The sequence below is a fragment of the Mixophyes fleayi genome, chromosome 3, assembly GCF_038048845.1.
Source record: "Mixophyes fleayi isolate aMixFle1 chromosome 3, aMixFle1.hap1, whole genome shotgun sequence".
NCBI classification, from domain to species: Eukaryota; Metazoa; Chordata; class Amphibia; order Anura; family Limnodynastidae; genus Mixophyes; species Mixophyes fleayi.
Window position 1 is genome coordinate 251,978,593 of NC_134404.1, and position 19,461 is coordinate 251,998,053.

The window sequence follows — 19,461 nt, forward strand, 5'->3', positions numbered from 1 at the left end:
ACATATACAACAATCCGTTTGAAAAATTACATCTGCATTTTAAAATGTTTTGTAAATTTATTTATCCCTATTCTTGTTTAGCAGTAAACAAGAAATGTTTGTGGTAGTACAAGACGAGAGTACATGAGGATATTTGAGAAGATGGAAAGTGCTGTGAGGTAAAGAGAGTAATGTTGGCAGTGCAGGAGGGGTCAGCGTGTGAAAATAAAGAAGTGAAATGCTGTAGAAGAACTGGGAAGGGACAGTGAACAGGGAGTGGGAGGGACGGTGTGACAGATAGGAGACGAGGCCTGTGTATGGGAAGTCATGGGAGGGGTCAGTTAGCATGGGGAGGAGAAACAGCAGGATGGAGGAGGATACAGTCTGAAACTAGGAGGGGGGATAAACTGCTAGTCAGACAATCCGAAGAGACCTTCTTTACCTCTGTCCCCATACAGTCACATTAGGGGACAGGTGACTTTTTCAGTACTAACTGGCTGGCTTTGATGGTCTGCATCCATGTATGTGTGCAGCAAGACGTCTGATGAGAGCTGAGGCCCGGGAAACGAAGCAATGGGAACTTGAGACTGCACATCGCATTCATTAGTAAACATTCTTCTCAACACGGACGTGCTAGTATCAGAGGATATTTACATCAGTATCGGTCAGAGGAAAACACCTAGTTTGGATATAAGAGCTCCTTTGCACAAAGAAATGATGGAACCTGTTACAAAGTGGAGTCCAACACTAGTAGTGGATTGGATGAAAGGTCAGATTTTTTTATTGTTGTATTTATAACCATACTACAGGCTTGTTAGTTATTGTAAACACTAAATTATTTTTCTCTGAAATCTCCTATTAGGGAATTGCAGTAAGGTGATTTAGCAGCACAATAGCTTATTTTTAAAGTGTATTTTTCCCCACACACACAGGCGGCGCAGCCAAATATGCACTGATCTTTTTTTCCACATAGCTGACTGTTGCTTCCTTTCCACTTCCCTGACATTCGTTTTCTATACTCTAGACTTTTTTTCTGCCAATAGCATTGTCCTTTCTCAGCTCTCATGTTAAATCCCCAAGTTCTTTCTGTTGCATCTCTCCCCCACTGATATTTTCCCTTCATGTCCCAGTGAGCCCTTTCAACCCACTTTACCCCCTTTCCTCCCACCTACAGAGACCTCACTTCCCCTCCCTTGCCCTCTCCTAAAGTATTTTAAATATTGCTGCCTAGACATAAAATTGGGGTATAAGGGCAGTGAAGGGCTGTAACCTCCAATTGGACTGAAGCCTGTGTGACCTATTGACAAAGAATTAAAGATTACCTATCTATTTAGACAGTTGTTGAGGGCAAGCAGGCCTGTCACTGGGAGGCAACAGGTTTTTAAAACAGCAAATTAGTGGGGGTCCAATTCTAATAAAGATAATAGATGTGATATAAGGAATGATAATGTGACCTAAAACACATTCTTAATAAAGCTGGCTGCATTATCATTTTATGAACGTGAATAACATTTTTTATGGACTTGTTGTTTAAAAAAAAAAAAGTAATGTTTTGTGTATACCTTATTTTCTAATTGACAGGGTAATGATATTTAAGCCAAAAAGTTTGGGAAGCTTTTGTGCTCTAACTTGTGTGTCAAAGCATCTCATACCATCTGCTGTACGTCCCTATTTATACATGCAAAAGTAACTAACCAGGTAGTGGTTGCTCTCTGCTGCTAATGCTGGATTTGTTACATCTTGCTTCTGAATGCAATTATTTGCTGTATGTATTGAGTGAATGTTAGGTTCAGCTTAAACTGAGCTTTCCTTACCTTTCGACATTTGTTTTCCTATTAAAATAAAGATACCATTCTGAAGAATATTATTGCTGCTCACAGTGTAGACTATTTTTAGCTGTATTATTCCCTGAAAAAGTAATGTATAAAGAGGATAGATGCTGTTTGTCATCTCTTGACAATAGTGATGCAAAAAGCCTTTGTTTGTCTCTGAAAATACCCCAATGGCAGCATCCTCAAAGGCTTGCATATGAAGGCAATTAGAAAAGGCACATTGTTTTTTTGTGTTTGTTATTTATATGCTCAGTGTCTACATATTATCATAGTTTCCAACAGCAAGAAAAACAATGCTATATAATGTGTCAATTTAGAATTAAAGTGAATAACTTAAAGATCTTCGAGACCTAAAATACACACGATAACTATTACTACTGTAATATATATATATATATATATATATATATATATATATATATATATAATGTAAACACTGGACGTAAACGTTCACACACCTTGACAGTACTTGAGATGTTTGCATGTGCTATGTAATTTAATGCAAGTTACTGTTGTGTTTTACCAGCCATTTTCTGTTTTCAGCTTATGCGACTAAAGTATACTCCCACAAGTTTATTGATAGGAAGCATGCATGCTTGCTGTTTTGAGACAAAAAAATCCACCACATGATCACAACTTTATATCATATATCTTCCCTTTCTGGATCTTTAACATTTATTTATGTTACTGTTAGTAGTAGCTATTTTATAAATGTCAACTTGAATTTAGTTTTAGGGGTCATATGACTTGAGCATTTGTGCTCTCAATATCACGGTGGTGAGAAAGGAAATGAAAACATTAAAAGATTGGTTAGTTTACATTTAAATCACAACTCCACCTAGTCAAACTATTTTCACATTTAACTTGTCCCCCATTTGGAAGAACCATGGGACCTGACCCCTGTGGTTTGGAAGATGCATACCAATGCCAGTGCTGTAGCAATAATTTTATTCTAGGTTGACACCCAAGAGGAGTTTGCAAAGAAACCCAGTGCATTGAAAGATTGTCAACATGGCTGATTAGACAAACTTCAGCTGTTCAGTCAGCTGCATTGATAACCATATTTTCAAACTTTATCTGGTTGTCATTCTGGTTATAATGTCTGTCATTTTGTTGGCAAAGTTGATTATTTACTGAAAGGTAGAGGTCTGGAATCGCAGGGGTCCCTCGTTTGGGACCTTGGCAATTTTTTTCGTTGGAGTGGAATGGGTGTCACACAATATTATGCTTAGGTGGAGTTCCTTTAACTAATAAGTTATATCTAGAAAAAACAATATTTGTATTTTCAAATAAAATATTCCCTATTTCTTTGGTATTTCATCTTGCTTTTTGTCACTCATTAAACTGACCGGGTCATTCCCCGCTGTTTTTGAAGTGTGTCGTGGTGCAGTTGGTTTGCACGTGGCAGAATGTGAAAATCTTACATTCTGTTTCTCAGGTCTATAATGGCAATGTAAAATAAACATAATTGGAAAGTGTTCAGACATCCATGTTAACACTAGTTAGCCATCCGATGAGTAGATTAGAGTCTAATCCTTTGCAAGCTTGTAAAACTATGTAAGAAGTTCTCATACTGTTTAGAAAATTCTCCCACTTATTTGACAGCTGTTAGAACATACTGGCACTACATGTGGGCAGCTGTATATATTATTGACATATACTGTTTATAGTACTGTACTGTAACTAACCTGATTTAAATTATGAAAATAGTCTGCTTTTGATATTAAAAAGTATTCTAAAGTACAAACACAACATAAACTGATATAAACATGGAAGGTTTGTGATGGATCTTATACATTTGGACACAGTTTAGATAAGAAGTACATATGGATAAATTAAATTGCTAAACTCAAAATTCAGCCACATTTTGTACATTGAGCCTAATGGATTGTTGAATTGTAGTAACCAAAAAAAATATATAAAATGTTACAGATCACTGACTGAAAAGGCAAATTCTACAATTGAATGAATGGTCAGAATAAATAGGTCAACTATTTGTATAGTTCAATAGAAATGTATATAGTTGATCCTTTAGCTAACTACATTGTATTTAGTTTACAGAATGTTTATAATGGGAAAGACTTTAAGGTGTTTAGTGGCTGATTTTAAAATTACCTGTTACTGTAGGTGTCATACTAAAATTCAACTATTTTTGGATTATAGTGCAGGAAATCAAAATTGACACACCGTGGACCTCATTTAGAGTCGGACGCAAAGTCAGTTTTAAGAAGTGTAGGCGTGGGAGTGTGCCGCAGCTTGGTAGGGTATTACGAGTGGCAAGCAACCACAGTTGCGTCCCACTCTTAATACCCTATCGAGCTGTGAGCAGTTCCTGCAGCTAGCTAAAGCTTGCGCCACCTAATTCCTGCCACACAGCTTTAGCCCTGTTTTGACGTGTGTTGCTTCTGCGCCTCACTGCAACTAGGATGTATTTACATGGTCACTCCTTTACAATTCCGCGTTTCTCCCATTCTCTCGTAGTGAGTTGCAAGCTGTAGCAAGTGTTAATTGCGTCCAAGATGTAGGCGGATTTGGTGCTTTCTGCACATGCGTGGTAGTGTTTTTTGGTTAGATGCGCCTAAAACGGACTTTGCGTCCGACTGTAAATGAGGTCCCATATGTTGAACCACAGATTTTTGTTACAGTAAATTCCTACGTCATAAGGCAAACATAATATATCTTGGTAAATTCGGACTATATTGTGCTGAATTACGGGTTTGAATTTGTAGCTTTTTGTCACCTTGGTTAAATTGCATTGGTAATCCAGAAGCCAGACACTGAGATGGGAACTCGGTTTGCTGTTCCCTGCCGTGAAGAAGTCACTTCACAGTCATTGTTAACGTTTTCAGCAAGCCTGAAAAACTTTGTGATTTTGTCCTATTTGGCTCTGGATCTACAGATCATTGTTAGCTTTGTGACAGGAGAGCAGCAAACAGGTAAACCCAAAATGGGGGGTTTGTGACCCCGACCCTGATAATTAAAGGGGGAGTGTTGCAGATATTTTCACAAACGTAAGCACAGTATTTTCATTTTAAAAGGTTGCTCATTTTTAAAGCAAAATTCTGCACATTGTTTGCATCTTCATATGTAATTAGAGGAAAACTAAATGACCTACAATGCTGTAGAATATGTATTATCGGAATGAATAGACAATATGAATCATAATTTAAATACTAGTTGATTCAATATCTGGAATATTTCATTTCCTACTGCAGACATGTAGTGTTGATTTTCCAGTTTTGGGTGGAGCTCCACAAGTTAAACATAACCAAAGAATATTACTTAACTGGGGTGGGGAGATTTAACCAACCCAGCGGGTCCCCAGATGTCTGCTACAGTGCGAGAATGCCATTGTCACTTCTTCGGGTAGTGTGCTGTTTATGGACAATATGCTGCTTGTATGAAAAAGGCAACCTCAGAGTGAGGAGGGTAAACTGATGCCTATCCAGGGATACTTGCCTGGCTCATGCTAAAACTATAGCTTATCAAACTGGCATTGCAGTGTACATCACCAGCACATTAACCGCAGGGTGAAGGATAGCCTCTCTTGACCACAGGAGACATTAGGGGACCTGATGCATCAGGTGAATCACCGAAAAACAGGTAAGTAATATTTACCTTTTAAGTTTCACTTATGAAATTACACTCAAAACTGAATATTCAGTACCGGGTGGTATTATTTTTTAAAATTATTTTTGTGCATATTATTTAGCAATTAATTAATTATTGAATTTTATGGTACTATTTATTAGCTGATTATAAAACAATTTAATTATTAAAATATAAGGACATTGGCTCTCTTTTCATTGTGCTGTCCTCATCCAGTCCTCTCCATCAGCTTTCAAGTCTATTTTAGGAACTTTCAACAGCTGATAAAAAGTTTTGAAACAGAAGAAACATTGTCATATGCAATGAAGCAATGTCAAAGGACAGTTTTTCAACTTGTCAAATGTCATCCAAGGAAAACTAAGAATGAGATGGTGGATAAATCATGCATGTGTCACATGCACAGTGTAAACAAGGATTGACTATTTAAAATACAAATGCAAGAAGATATGTAGAACACACTGATGGGTGATGACAACTTTTACATGATATGCTGGCCAATAAAATGCTCCTTGTCATCAGTGCACATTTTTCTTCTAATAACTAAATCTTATTGATATGATGCATTCCTGGAATTTACTAATAGCCACTAACTATATTTCACTGATAGAACTAGCCTTTTTTTATTTGAAATTTTAATATGAAGTACCATACACTATGTATATAACTAGCTGTACCTGAATTGGCGCATACTGTTTTCAAAATGACCATGCATGCGGTCACTCACAAAAGAAGGCCACTGTCACACAATACTTTATGTAGATTAATAGCTAGGGTAATGCAGAATTTATTTTAGCTACAAAGTGCTGGGTTATTTTTAGCTCCTGTGACACTATCATTACGATTTATATACTGAACTCTCTCGGACTAGTGTTTTATACACTTGCGCAGAAGTGAAAAAAAAACGTATTATGCGTCAAAAACACATTTTGTATTCAACTCAACATGATCCCCTGAACTTGTATGTGTTGTGTTCACTGCTTGTGGTCATTTGGCGCGACACAAACATGTGCTTTGTTATGGTGGATGGGTTTGTCCCTTGCTCAGTGGAATGAAAAGACAAAGCTATATACATTTCTTTGTCATGCTCATGGCTGCAGAGGTTGCACATTATCATCATCATCATCAACATTTATTTATATAGCGCCAGCAAATTCCGTAGCATTTTCCAATTGGGAACAAACAGTAATAAGACAATACTGGGTAATACATACAGACAGATTGGTAATAGAACCCTGCTTGCAAGATTATATAAACAGTATTTTTTACAATATTATCCCAAGATGGCTGTAAGCAATGTTCCTGCACTCAACATAGCCCTAGTGAATATTATGCACATGTGCAGAAGAAGAAGCAATTTGTGAATAATTTGTTGTGCAACTTTATTGATTTACTACTGCAGGCTGTTTAATATAATGGGAGAGGGGATCTAGAGAGCTGATGCTTACACATGACTTTTCTCAAATTCAATGAAGTTGCAAATTTCCCGAGCTGCTATAACCCTCTTGTCTAACATGCGTCTTGCCTCATATTTTATAACCCCTGACACTGTGTAGGTCACTGATCTTTTTACTCTCATAAATAACTCATGTCTGTGCAAAGCATTTTTTTGCAATCCCAAGTAAGACTGGTGACAAAAGGGTACAAAAACTATGAGCCAGCCAGACAATCCAGGGGTAAATGTATTAAGCTACGAGTTTCCGGCAGGGTTGAAAAGTGGAGATGTTGCCCCTAGCAACAAATCAGATTCTAGTTTCCATTTATTTACCACATTCTACAAGCTGGAATCTGATTGGTTGCTATAGGCAACATCTCCACTTTTCAAGCACCCTGGAAACTCGCAGCTTAAAACATTTACCCCCAGGAGTCACTGAAACATGCTTATACGCTGCCTGACTTATCATCAACTTTCCTGAAAACACATTTTAGCTCAAGCGCTTGGAATTTGTTACACATTGTACTGCTGGCAGACTATTCCGTATATTTAGTTCTTTTTGAAAAGTGTTACTAACCTTATCTTTAGCCTTTGTGCCCTCTGGTTACAAAATGCAGACCTAGTCATATGTATTCATTAGCTTGCATAGCTATGTTAATCACAGTAACAAGGAGTAAAGCAATGTTTTCTGTTTTGCTGTTGACCATTCAGGTTTGCTAATCAGTATCATATATTACATTCTCTCCATCCACCAATTTCAAATTACATACACTTGTTCTCATTAAACAACTTTGTTTTTCTTTCTTTGTTTGTTTTACTGTAGTAAACATTGTAGTTTGAATTGATTGTTACTGCTCAGGAATTCATTCAAAATTATATAAACAAGCCTCTAAAGATATTTTATTTAACATATTTGTTTGCTATAAAACAGGAGTCGGGGAACTTTTTTACCTTTTACTCCAAAATGTATTTAGATACGCCGACGTTACCCCCTTGCTTTGAAAGGAAGGAAATCATATATTATTAATTATTGAAATTTAAAATTTTATTGAATCTATTCAAAATTTCGAAAGCTTCAATTTCAAAACTTCAGGTTTTGGAGAAATGATGTTGCTTCATTTTTGATACGAGAGCATCAATATTGGAGCATTTTGATGTCAATTTGGAGTGGAAAATCCTTGTTCGCAAAGGTAGGTTGTTGCAAAAGGCAGCAACTTTTTGACTGCCTCCTCATGAGCAATTTTGAATGCCTTTGCAGCTGTTGACATCCAAAAATATGACAGATCTGCTTTGTTTTCAAATGCAATACGTGCTTCATTATTGCATCGAAGCTCAAGAAGTGCCTCTGCCAACCATTGAAGCTTTTCTGGTGCAACAGCAATTTCACATTTAAAGGGGTCTACAATCCAACTGACAGCATGCGAATCGGCAGCATTACCCCCAGGAATTTCATTTTTACCCCATTTGGGGTAATTTACCCCTCTTCCCTGACCACTGCTATAAAAGGTATAGAGAATTCATTTGTTTCTGGTACCCTGCTACAAGATCTTGTGCACACTGGTGATTTTAAAGTTACATTTTTCCTTCAGTAGTCAGAAAACACAAGGGGGTAATGCTGATGCACCAGAAATAATTGATCTCTATGAGAAAAAATGGTTGTCTTTATACAGGGCTGGTTTTAGATCAAGTAGAGTCCAGGGCAAAAAGAGCCTTTGTCTTGCCTCCCAGCCCCATCCCAAAAACAACCAAACAAATACAAAATCAGCACACCAATCACAGGACAGTACTTTCCACGTTTCTGTTATTATGTGTAATATTGTGTTCCTCGAGCCATATACAGTGACATCAAAATATGGGACGGTATGCAGGGACGGATATGTCATGACCGTCGCCTCTCTTCCCCCCTGATCACTTCCTCCCACGCGCGTATCCAAGACTTCTCCCGCGCTGCCCCCCTCCACTGGAACCAGCTCCCCCGCTCCATCAGAACTTCCCCTAATCTGTCCAGTTTCAAACGGTGTCTAAAAACCCACCTTTTTCTTAAAGCTTTCCAGTCTCCCACTTAACTTCCTACCTTTTCTTTTGACTCTTCTCCCTCATTCCCCTTCCCCTATCCTTATCCTCCGCTCCTCCTTCTCTCCCTCTCTCCCCTGTGTCTCTCTGTCATTCTTCCCCTCCCCTTAGATTGTACGCTCCTTCGAGCAGGGTCTTCTCTCCTCCTGTCTTCACCACTTTTAACTCTGCTCGCCTGCTACCTAGCCTTACTCCTTGAGGACCCTCTTCCCCCATCCCCTCTTGCTTCCTCCTCTTCCCCTGGGGGTCTCCCTCTCATCCGTGCCCTCCCTCCTTGGTGCCGTTCTTGGCTGACGTTCCCCCGCCCCTCTAGCTGTGCCTTGAGCTCACTGAGTTACTGTGATTATTGTTTACTGTTCTGTGCCGTCTCTCCTCGTATTGTTATTTTGCTTGTCCCTGTACGGCGCCGCGGACACCTAGTGGCGCCTTATAAATAAAAATTAACAATAATAATAATGTGTGTGTGTGTGTGAGCAGCGGGAGGGGGACTGTTGGCAATGTGTGTGAGCAGCAGGGGCGGGTGCTGTTGGCAATGCGCGTGTGTGTGAGCAGCAGGGGGGCTGTTGACAGTGTGTTGGCAGCGGGGGGGGGTGGGTTTGGACAATGTGTGTGAGCACTGGGGGGGGTGGCAATGTGTGTGTGAGCAGCAGGGGGGCTGCTGGCAATGTGTGTGAGCAGCTGTGTTTCTGCAAGTCACAATGGCTTGTAAAGGCAAACTTACATTTACAAGCCATCACCGCTTTAAAGTTTATTTGCAAAGTGGCAGATTTCCGGCGAATTGCAGAAGTCGGAAGATCATACTTTTAGCCCTTGGACTTGCAAATATTGGTCATTAGCGCCAATCTTATGTTTGATTTGTGTATTTTCATTGCATTGTTGACTCATTTGTGGATCTAAACATAGGGGGCTGTTTGAGACTAAGCTCTGCGCTGTTGTACCATCTAATCCTTTTGTTGGATATGCTAAGTGCTTTGCTTGCACCTCAGACATACTTGAATCCGGGAGGCTCCCGAATTTCGGGGAGTCCTCCCGGAAGAGTAGACAAGTCTCCCGGATCCTAAATAATACCGATATTCACGGCATTTAATATTGGGGGAGGGGCTTAATCGCATCATTAAGCCCTGTCCCTGCTATTCAATGCTGTGAATTTTAGGCATTTTATAGTGGGGGTGGAGCTATGGTGATGACGCAAAGTCGTCACCACGCGCCCCCTCCTACCCATTGTAAGAAAGTGGGCAAGTATGACCTTAGACACTGCATATTTTCCCATAAAAAATCTGAATGTATAGTCACCCATGCGGGTATCAAAACCCATTTTGTTTTTACTCTGTGGTAAATAAAAGGCCTCCAAGCATTACCAATCAACATCCATTTTGTAGATTTATATCTCAGACTCACAAAGTCATCATTTTATTTTTGTTTTTTTGTGCTGCATTAGGTAAAGAATCCTTGTTTACTTCATATGCTTATAGACCATGTTGTCCTGTTAAAATCTATGTATGCTTTCCTCTATCTTCATGCACATAGACATCCTATTTTGTAATCAAAGACTATGGAGGGAATTCAGTTCAAAGTAAAGCTTGAGCCTTGTGTGATATGCACACGTTTGAGTATTATGGCAAGTAAAAGATAGCTGATTTCAGGTTAGTAAAACAGATATTTTACTAGTCAACAGAGTCTTTGCTATTACATCGCTAGTAATTGAATCCCCCCCCCCCCTCTAAGTGGGTAAATGCAGTCATAAACCCACAAAAAGGTTCCATCCCTTAATTTTTGTTTACCCACTGTTAGTCTTATGTCACTTAATACCATTTGAACCATCTGTTCACACATATGCTTGCTGCCCATGTACTGTCATGATTTACTCTAGAGAGAGAGTTGCTGTACAGATAAATAGCTTCTAACACATGTTGGATGTCATCTACAACAAAGACACTGTTTACTCTATCACAACAATATGTTAATTTGTGGGCATATTTATAAACTGTTTACAATGAAATCTATTCAAAAGACTTTTTTTTAATTTTAGTTATTTTCTGGGACCCCACATAACATTCTACCAAAAACAATCTTTCTCTTAAAACATGATCTTCTTTAATAAATGTCTACATTGTCTATAATCTTCAATAAAAGAATATCGCCTAGATTTAAAAGCAATTTCTTGCTTTTTATTTATAATCTAAAATCAGATTACAGTGTCATCTAACAAGATGTAGATAGTTTTCTATTAAATATGTAATTGTTATGTGCAGGAATTGGTCTGTGTACCATTATTTTATGGTTAGATTATGTTAAAACACGTACTGCACCCTTGGCTCTACTTGACAATTTACTTACCTGTTAAAGACAAAGCAAAAATTAGGGGCACATATCTCTTCTAAAGTCTTTTCCAGAAATGGCTGGAGAGTACATGCTAAAGATATGCATGTTCCTGCATAAATCCATGAAAAGCAATTGCATCATTTAAATGTAATTGCTATCCATTAGCCCATTAGTAGCAGGGTGATAATTTGAGTAGAGCACTTGTGTGTACCACCACCTGTCATCATACTTTTGAATGTGGAGATGAGTTAATTGAGTTTTATTATATTCACACTCACACGAAAGGCTCCTTTACCTCCTAGCCCAGTGCAGGAGGAGTAGACATGGGGGAACACATTTGCACGCATTTACATGGCAGTGTCCACTATGTAAACTAAGTAGCATTGTTTATACCATAGATAGGCAATGCACAATCCTTAGTGCAGGGGAGGGGGAGGCGCTCCAACCTGTGATCGCCACACTGGCGTCCCCAGAGTGCTACACCCTTGAACCCAGATGTATAACACAAATTTACAACATTCATCATCATCATCATTTATTTATATAGCGCCAACATATTCCGTAGCGCTTTACAATTGGGGACAAACATAATAAACTAATAAACAAACTGGGTAAAACAGACAAAGAGGTGAGAAGGCCCTGCTCGCAAGCTTACAATCTATGGGACATTTTCATGTTTTACTAAAACTGCAATTAAAGGGGTCAGCCTGAAGTACGTGGTTGCACCGGTGGCCACATTAAGTACTTCCTGATGCTTCTTTCACTGACACTGGTCCTGCCCATAGGCTACAGGAGCACTGTCAGAACCAATAGTGCCAGTGAATGAGGCAGCTCCACAGTCCACACATAGGATTCCTGTGGCCGCATCAAGCTTCCGATCAGTGAGGTCCCGGCCAGGGGGTACATGTCACTCTGCCCCGCCCACCCCGTTTGTAGAAAGACTGGTCTTTGGAGTGTTTGCTGTAGCTATTTTCAGAAGGAGGTAGTGCTTCAGGTGTCAAATATTATGTGCTTACAGGAAACAGTGATGTAAATCCATCAGTGGGTAACATTTGTTAAGACAAAAAAAAATATGCATTGTTTGGATTGTATATTTTTTAAAATCACAAATTATCAATTTATAATCAGGTAAACCACATAAAATATCTGTCCCTAAATAATTGATCACAGAGTAGTAGTGCTTTGGAATGTGATATGGACAATCAAAAAAATAATAAGTGTTTTTTGGAACTGTACACCCACTACTACATATGTTTTCTTAAATCGAGTTCCTTTATTAGCAAGTCTGAACAGATTCTCGTATGCGGCACGGATTTTCTACATTTTCAAGATATTTTTTAACAATCTTACCATTAACAGTTCGTACACACAGAATAATCTGAATCTGTAAAGACTGTGAAATCTGATTTATAAATGCCCGGAAAATATGTTTAATCACAAGCTATCAATCTTCCAAGATATAGCAATATAATTGCTTCAAGGACTGAACAATCATATTTCAGAACAATCTTTTAGATTGAGATATTTTGATTAAGACCTTTCTTGTGCCACATACATAGTGATAATTGTACCCTCTCATCGAACATGATTGCATCGCGAGAAGAACTCATTATATGTTGGCACCTTTACTCTATATGGACCTCATTTAGAGTCGGACGCAAATTCCGTTTAAGAAGTATAGGAGTGAGAGTGTGCCGCAGCTTGGAAGGGTATTACGAGTGACAAGCAACCCCAGTTGCGTCCCACTCTTAATACCCTATCGGGCTGCGAGCAGTTCCTGCAGCTAGCTAACAACTTGCACCACCTAATTCCTGCCGCACAGCTTTAGCCCTGTTTTGACGTGTGTTGCGCCTGCGCCTCACTGCGATTAGGATGTATTCACATGGTCACACCTTCACAATTCCGCATTCCTCCCATTCTCTTGTAGTGAGTCGCAAGCTGTCACAAGTGTTAATTGCGTCCAAGATGCAGGCGGATTTGGTGCTTTCTGCACATGCGTGGTAGTGTTTTTTTGTTGGATGCGCCTAAAATGGACTTAGCGTCCAACTCTAAATGATGTCCACTATGTTGCCAAAATAAAACTTCAGTGATGTTCAAGTACAAGTCCTTAATGCTATGTTTATATATTAATATGATTCATGTCCAATTTTTAGGTTAATATCCAAGGGCATAAAACGAGAACATACTGTTGAACCCAGGAAATATTGATGTACTAAACACAATTTATGTTATTACTATATAGAAACTATGATAAGTGAATTCCCAGTTTTGTTGAAATTTTCAGATTTTTTTAGTTTTGCTGCTAGCCAGTTTCTCATTTTCATGAAAATTAAATATTTGGCTATATATTTTAAAATTTCACAATTTATATGTTTTAGGATATTACATTGGTAGTTTTGTGCTTAATTGAAAACCATATGTTCTGCCTTTACACATGTTAAACAGTTGTCTTCATAAAGCGGTTCTCACGGGTACAATAAAAGTACAGGCCATGACCTTATTATTTCATAACTTCTTTCTCAGTCACATGCCATTCCTATATGACACTCAAAAGTGCGCAGTGGTGGTCAGGCTAAGTAACAGCTTAACATCTACTGTAAATCCTCTGTCTACTGTCTATGTTGGCAAGTCATCTGTTTTGCACATGTGCATCAATTTTTTTCATTGATTCTCTAGTGATAGTAGTCTGGTAAAGCTTTCTTGCTTATATAGGAAAACACATATTTGATATGTTGCATTAAAGGACAAACTGTACTGTTATTTTTTTATTTCGCTGATGTCTGAACAACACTCTTGGTTCAGTAAATAACTAATGGACTAATGGAAGCAGTCATATATCTGGATGTGTTTTTTTTTTAAAGTGTGTACATCAACTGCTATTACTCCCATCCTCTACTATTCTGAACCTCATCTCATTCATTTCTGCTACTCATCTGTGCAACTGTGTTTTTCTTTAAAAAGTGTGTACATCATCTGCTACTACTCCCATCCTCTTCTATTCTGAGCTGCAGCAGTTGATGTGCATACTTTTAAGGAGGCACAGTTGCACAGATGAGAGGTACAGATTGATGAGATGAGGTTCAGATGATGCTCAGATAAGGAGAGTATGAGAGTTGCGCAGTTGATGTACGTATTTAATAATAGATGGCAGCACAGTGACTCAGTGGGTAGCACTTCTTCTTCATTCAGATCATGAGTGTTAGGGCACTTACCTGAAGAGACCAAGGGAAAAAATATTAATTTAACTGTTTGGAACATTGTTAAAAAGAAAGAACGCACCGGAGAGTTTAGCAACACCAAAAGACCCGGAAGACCACGGAAAACAACTGTGGTGGATGACAGAAGAATTTTTTCCCTGATGAAGAAAAACCCCTTCACAACAGTTGGCCAAATCAAGAACACTCTCCAGGAGGTAGGTGTATATGTGTCAAAGTCAACAATCAAGAGAAGACTTCACAAGAGTGACTATAGAGGGTTCATCACAAGAGTGACTATAGAGGGTTCACCACAAGATGTAAACCATTTGTGAGCCACAAAAAACAGGAAGACCAGATTAGAGTTTGGCAAACAATATCTAAAAAAGCCATTGCAGTTCTGGAACAACATCCTATGGACAGATGAGACAAAGATCAACTTGTACCAGAGTGATGGGAAGAGAAGAGTATGGAGAAGGAAAGGAACTGCTCATGATCCAAAACATACCACCTCATCAGTAAAGCATGGTGGTGGTAGTGTCATGGCGTGGGCATGTATGGCTGCCAATGGAACTGGTTCCCTTGTATTTATTGATGATGTGACTGCTGACAAAAGCAGCAGGATGAATTCTGAAGTGTTTCGGGCAATATTATCTGCTCATATTCAGTCAAATGCTTCAGAACTCATTGGACGGCGCTTCACAGTGCAGATGGACAATGACCCGAAGCATACTGCAAAAGCAACCAAAGAGTTTTTTTAAGGCTAACAAGTGGAATGTTATGCAATGGCCAAGTCAATCACCTGACCTGAATCTGATTGAGAATGCATTTCACTTGATGAAGACAAAACTGAAGGGAAAATGCCCCAAAAACAAGCAGGAACTGAAGACATTTCCAGTAGAGGTTTGGTAGAGCATCACCAGGGATGAAACCCAGCGTCTGGTGATGTCTATGCGTTCCAGACATCAGGCTGTAATTGACTGCAAAGGATTTGCAACAAAGTATTAAAAAGTGAAAGTTTGATGTAGGATTGTTTAGTTTGTCCCATTACTTTTGGTCCCTTAAAAAGTGGGAGGCACATATAGAAACCGTTGTAAATCCTACACTGTTTACCTGATTTGGATGCAAATTCCTTCAAATTAAAGCTGAAAGTCTGCAGTTAAAGCACAACTTGTTTGTTCCATTTCAATTCCATTGTGGGGGAGTATAGAGCCCAAAATATGAGAATTGTGTTGATGTCCCAATATTTATGGACTTGACTGTATATGTCTTTATTTGTTTGTGTTTTTGTTTGACTTATAAAGTGAAGAAAAAATGCAGAAAAGCATTTCATTTTAGGAGGCAGTTTGAATCATCATCATCATCACCAGCTAGTTATATAGTGCTACTAATTCCGCATTTTTTTTAAACAGTGTTTTATTTATTTAATTATCTGCTTTACAGGGTGCTGTACATGATACACTTGTACACTGGCCCATTAGGCAGACAAAGAGGCGTGTTTGTGCAATTTCCACAGTAATCTAAGGATCCGTGCCACTCTAAATACTGTGTAAATTACAGGATGCAATTTACACTTACGATTTCAGTGTAAATTGCATCCGACTCTAAATGAGGCCCTTATTAATTTTTTTAACTACAGTAACAGTTTTTGAATTCTGCTACAGGGGTTGGTTCCATCTTAAGCAGAGTTGTAGTATTTGCTGTTTACTACTAAATGAACATTTTACACTTCTTATGTATGCTTTGTCGGTGTTCTGAGAATATGTGTATATAGTTCAAAGCAGTTTCAGAACTGCTGGACTGAGTCTGAAGCAGATCCCAATTTAAATGAATAAAACTTCATACTTCTTGTGCTTTCATACTAGATACGCTCAATTCTCCATCCTTGTCAGCGCCATAACAGTTTAATCTGAAGGTTAAAGTTGATTCCTTGGCAGACCATTTGCAGTTTTCAGACCACAGACAATTTTTTTTACTGTACACTGTTATGAAGCCCTTGTCATGAAAGAGAATGTATCCAAGACAACAGGCTTTACCACATAAGTGTGGTAATTTTGCCAACAAGCTTTCTATTTGTCTCTTCCTGTGTACGGTGGCATGTGTAAGCACTATTTGGACATAACTACCTCTTGTAGAGTCAGCTTTAAAGTTAATTTGACTTTGTGGTGCAGTTTGTACTATTTAATTTTTTCATTATACACATTTTCCAGAGAAACTGCAAAACCCCAAATATAAACACATGGGAGTAGTGCCAAACACCAGGAAGTGGATATGCACCATGAAAATAATATATTTAGGCGTAAGATTTAGCATATATCAGAGACGCGGTATGTTTTGTAAACGACCCTACTTGTCTTTTAGTATCGCACATTTTGTAACCATATTGAGTACAAAGGGGTGAATTTATCAAACCTTCTAAAAAGGAAAAGAGGAAGTGTTACCCATAGCAACCAATCAGATTCTAGCTATCATTTTGTAGAATGTACTAGTACAGTAACAGGCAATCTGATACACTTCAGGGGCCACATGGGCAGCCCTCCAACCTTCAAAAGGGCCGCACATTACCCTTAATCTCAGTAATACGATAAAACAGTACATTTAATCAAACAGAGAGAGACACTTGCCTGTAATAACATTTAAACAGTCATATTAAAAGAGTGATATAAGCTATAAAAAGCAAATCTGACAATAAAGCAGGAAGGAGCTGGGGGCTGCAGGTGAAGGTTTAGAGGACCACCCTTTGCCTATCACTGATCTAGTACTGTTTAAAAAATTATCTGATTAATTGCCGATTTATTGCTATGGGCAACACCTCCATTTTTCCTTTTAGAAGTTTTGCTAAACATACCCCAAAATGTAGTGAGTATGTTCAATGTGCAACTTCAAAGGACAGATTTTTACTTGCAGACAGGGTGCTTATGAAAATTAGGAGTTCATTTCGTAATTCACATATAATTTGACTTGCTGGCTAAAATGGCCCATATCAGCTGGGGGCTGGGACACAGTACTCTGTCCTGTGTATTCTCACTTGTTTTCCAAGTGGAGTAACCTGGACTGTAAATCTGTAAATCTTGAGTTTCCATGTAGTAGAATGAAATGTAGCTTAGACAGCGCATCATCTTAGGCTCAAGGCCTGATAGCTGACTGCTGGCTAGAGAATTTTGATCCTTATGCCTAAATATTTGCACTGTTCATATGGCAGCAATTTAAAATGCGAGACATTGCAATGCCATTATTCTGAAATATAGTGTATAATGTACAAGTCTCAACTTTGTAAAATGAATTGATGTTTATGAATCATTCTTTTTATTGATGTGTGAAAACTAGCTAAAGAGAAGTATATAATCAGTGCTATTGTTATGTAATTATGAATAGGCAAATGATTAAGACTTGTCAATCAACACTTGTCTATCTAGTTTGTATATAGCTGCAGACTAACTGGTGGCTGTTACTTGTTTCTCACAAAGAATCAACATTTTTAAAGAATGGAAACTGAGGAACGCTTGATGCAGTTGTCAGCTGTATTCTGGGACACATGAAATAATCTTGCCTATGCACATTTGAAAACAAATGGCCTTGAAGTTGGATTCGAAGTATATATTTGGTTGATAAATGTAACAGGATGGCGAAACTGAAATTCTGCCTGATTTAGCAAAGAGTTACTGTATAATTTAAAAAAGAGCATACAACAAGCAGTTATAGAGTTGTGACACTTAAGGAATACTGCTGAAATGCCTCAAAAGTGTTTCCTTAAAACAGTACTAGTTACTTCATGTTGATAAATTGAAAAGTTTCATAGGCCAATGCAACCTAATGTCTTAACTGCACAATTAATGTAAACATTACAAGTGAATACCTACACCTACTAACTTGTTTTATTTTCAAATGGTCATAATAGATGGCTTCTGCCTTTCTGATTTATTTTTCAGCTGCAATAATTTTGCTGAATGAATTAGTGCAATCCCAGGTTTTCTATCATGCTCTGGTGAACCTCTACACCAAAGCAGAGGTTGTGAGCCTAATGTTTCTGTAAGGTGTACTATAGTAGAAAAAAATAAAATAAAAATTTTTTTGAAGATTTTCTTTTCAGCATGTTGTGTGTGTCATTAAGCAGTAACAAGACATTTGTTAATATATATGTCAGCTCAGTTGTTAAACTAATGTGCTGTGCTATCATATAATCCTGGAATAATTCTACTGTATAAAAGTGACTCATGATAATTTAACCGTTAACACACTGATATTTAGGGATGTATTTATTAAGACCTCTATGTTGATAATATTGCTGGTCATCGCAGCAATCAAAAATCTTTTTTGGGCCATTTTCTTAGGAAAATGTCGCCAGGGCAGTTGAGCAATGCTCCATGGTGATACTGGTTGCTTACTTGCCATTCCTGGGACCCTCACACTTGAGCTGAATCAGGCATACCCACTAGAACCGGAATCCCGGGCTTGGGCTTCAAGTTCCTTATTCTATAAAAAAAAAAAAAATATTACCGGTAATAAAGTAGAAAAAAAAATACATTTTTCCTTTGGACATTCCCCTCCTGAGATGATGTTCGCAATCGGAGGACAGCTGCGGTACTTGCTTTGCATGGAGAAGCATCGTATTAGGCCGTTTGCAATGGATATCTGCCGGCAATAGCCTTCACTGCCCTTTGGTAAATAAAGAGCCTAAATCCTGTGAAAACTTAAATTTTACCAGGACCTAGGTCTAATCTCCCTTTAATAAATAGACGCTTTAGAATTGATTTAACAATTCAACCACACTATTTGACACACCAGCTAACATGACCCAGGGAACACAATGTCCTGCTCCTGTGTATTCCAACTTATTTTCCATCCGCAGTAACCTGAACAGGAGGAAGCAAATGACAGTTTTTTTTACAACTGTTATTTAATTCAATCCCAAGTTAATTCAGTGGGAAAAACATATAGGACCTCATTTAGAGTTGGGCGCAAAGTCGGTGTAAGAAGTGTAGGAGTGGGAGTGTGCCGCAGCGTGGTAGGTTATTATGAG

At 38.4% G+C, this 19,461-nt stretch overlaps 1 protein-coding gene across 1 annotated transcript in view; it reads left to right on the forward strand.

Annotated features, from left to right (window-relative positions):
• Positions 1-339: 339 nt before the first annotated feature.
• Positions 340-19,461, forward strand: part of CNKSR3 (CNKSR family member 3) — a 136,570-nt gene continuing 117,448 nt past the window's right edge. The window contains exon 1 of the mRNA XM_075203403.1: positions 340-748. Coding sequence (XP_075059504.1) covers positions 694-748 — 55 coding nt within the window. The 5' untranslated portion in view covers positions 340-693. The remainder of the gene's footprint in view (positions 749-19,461) is intronic.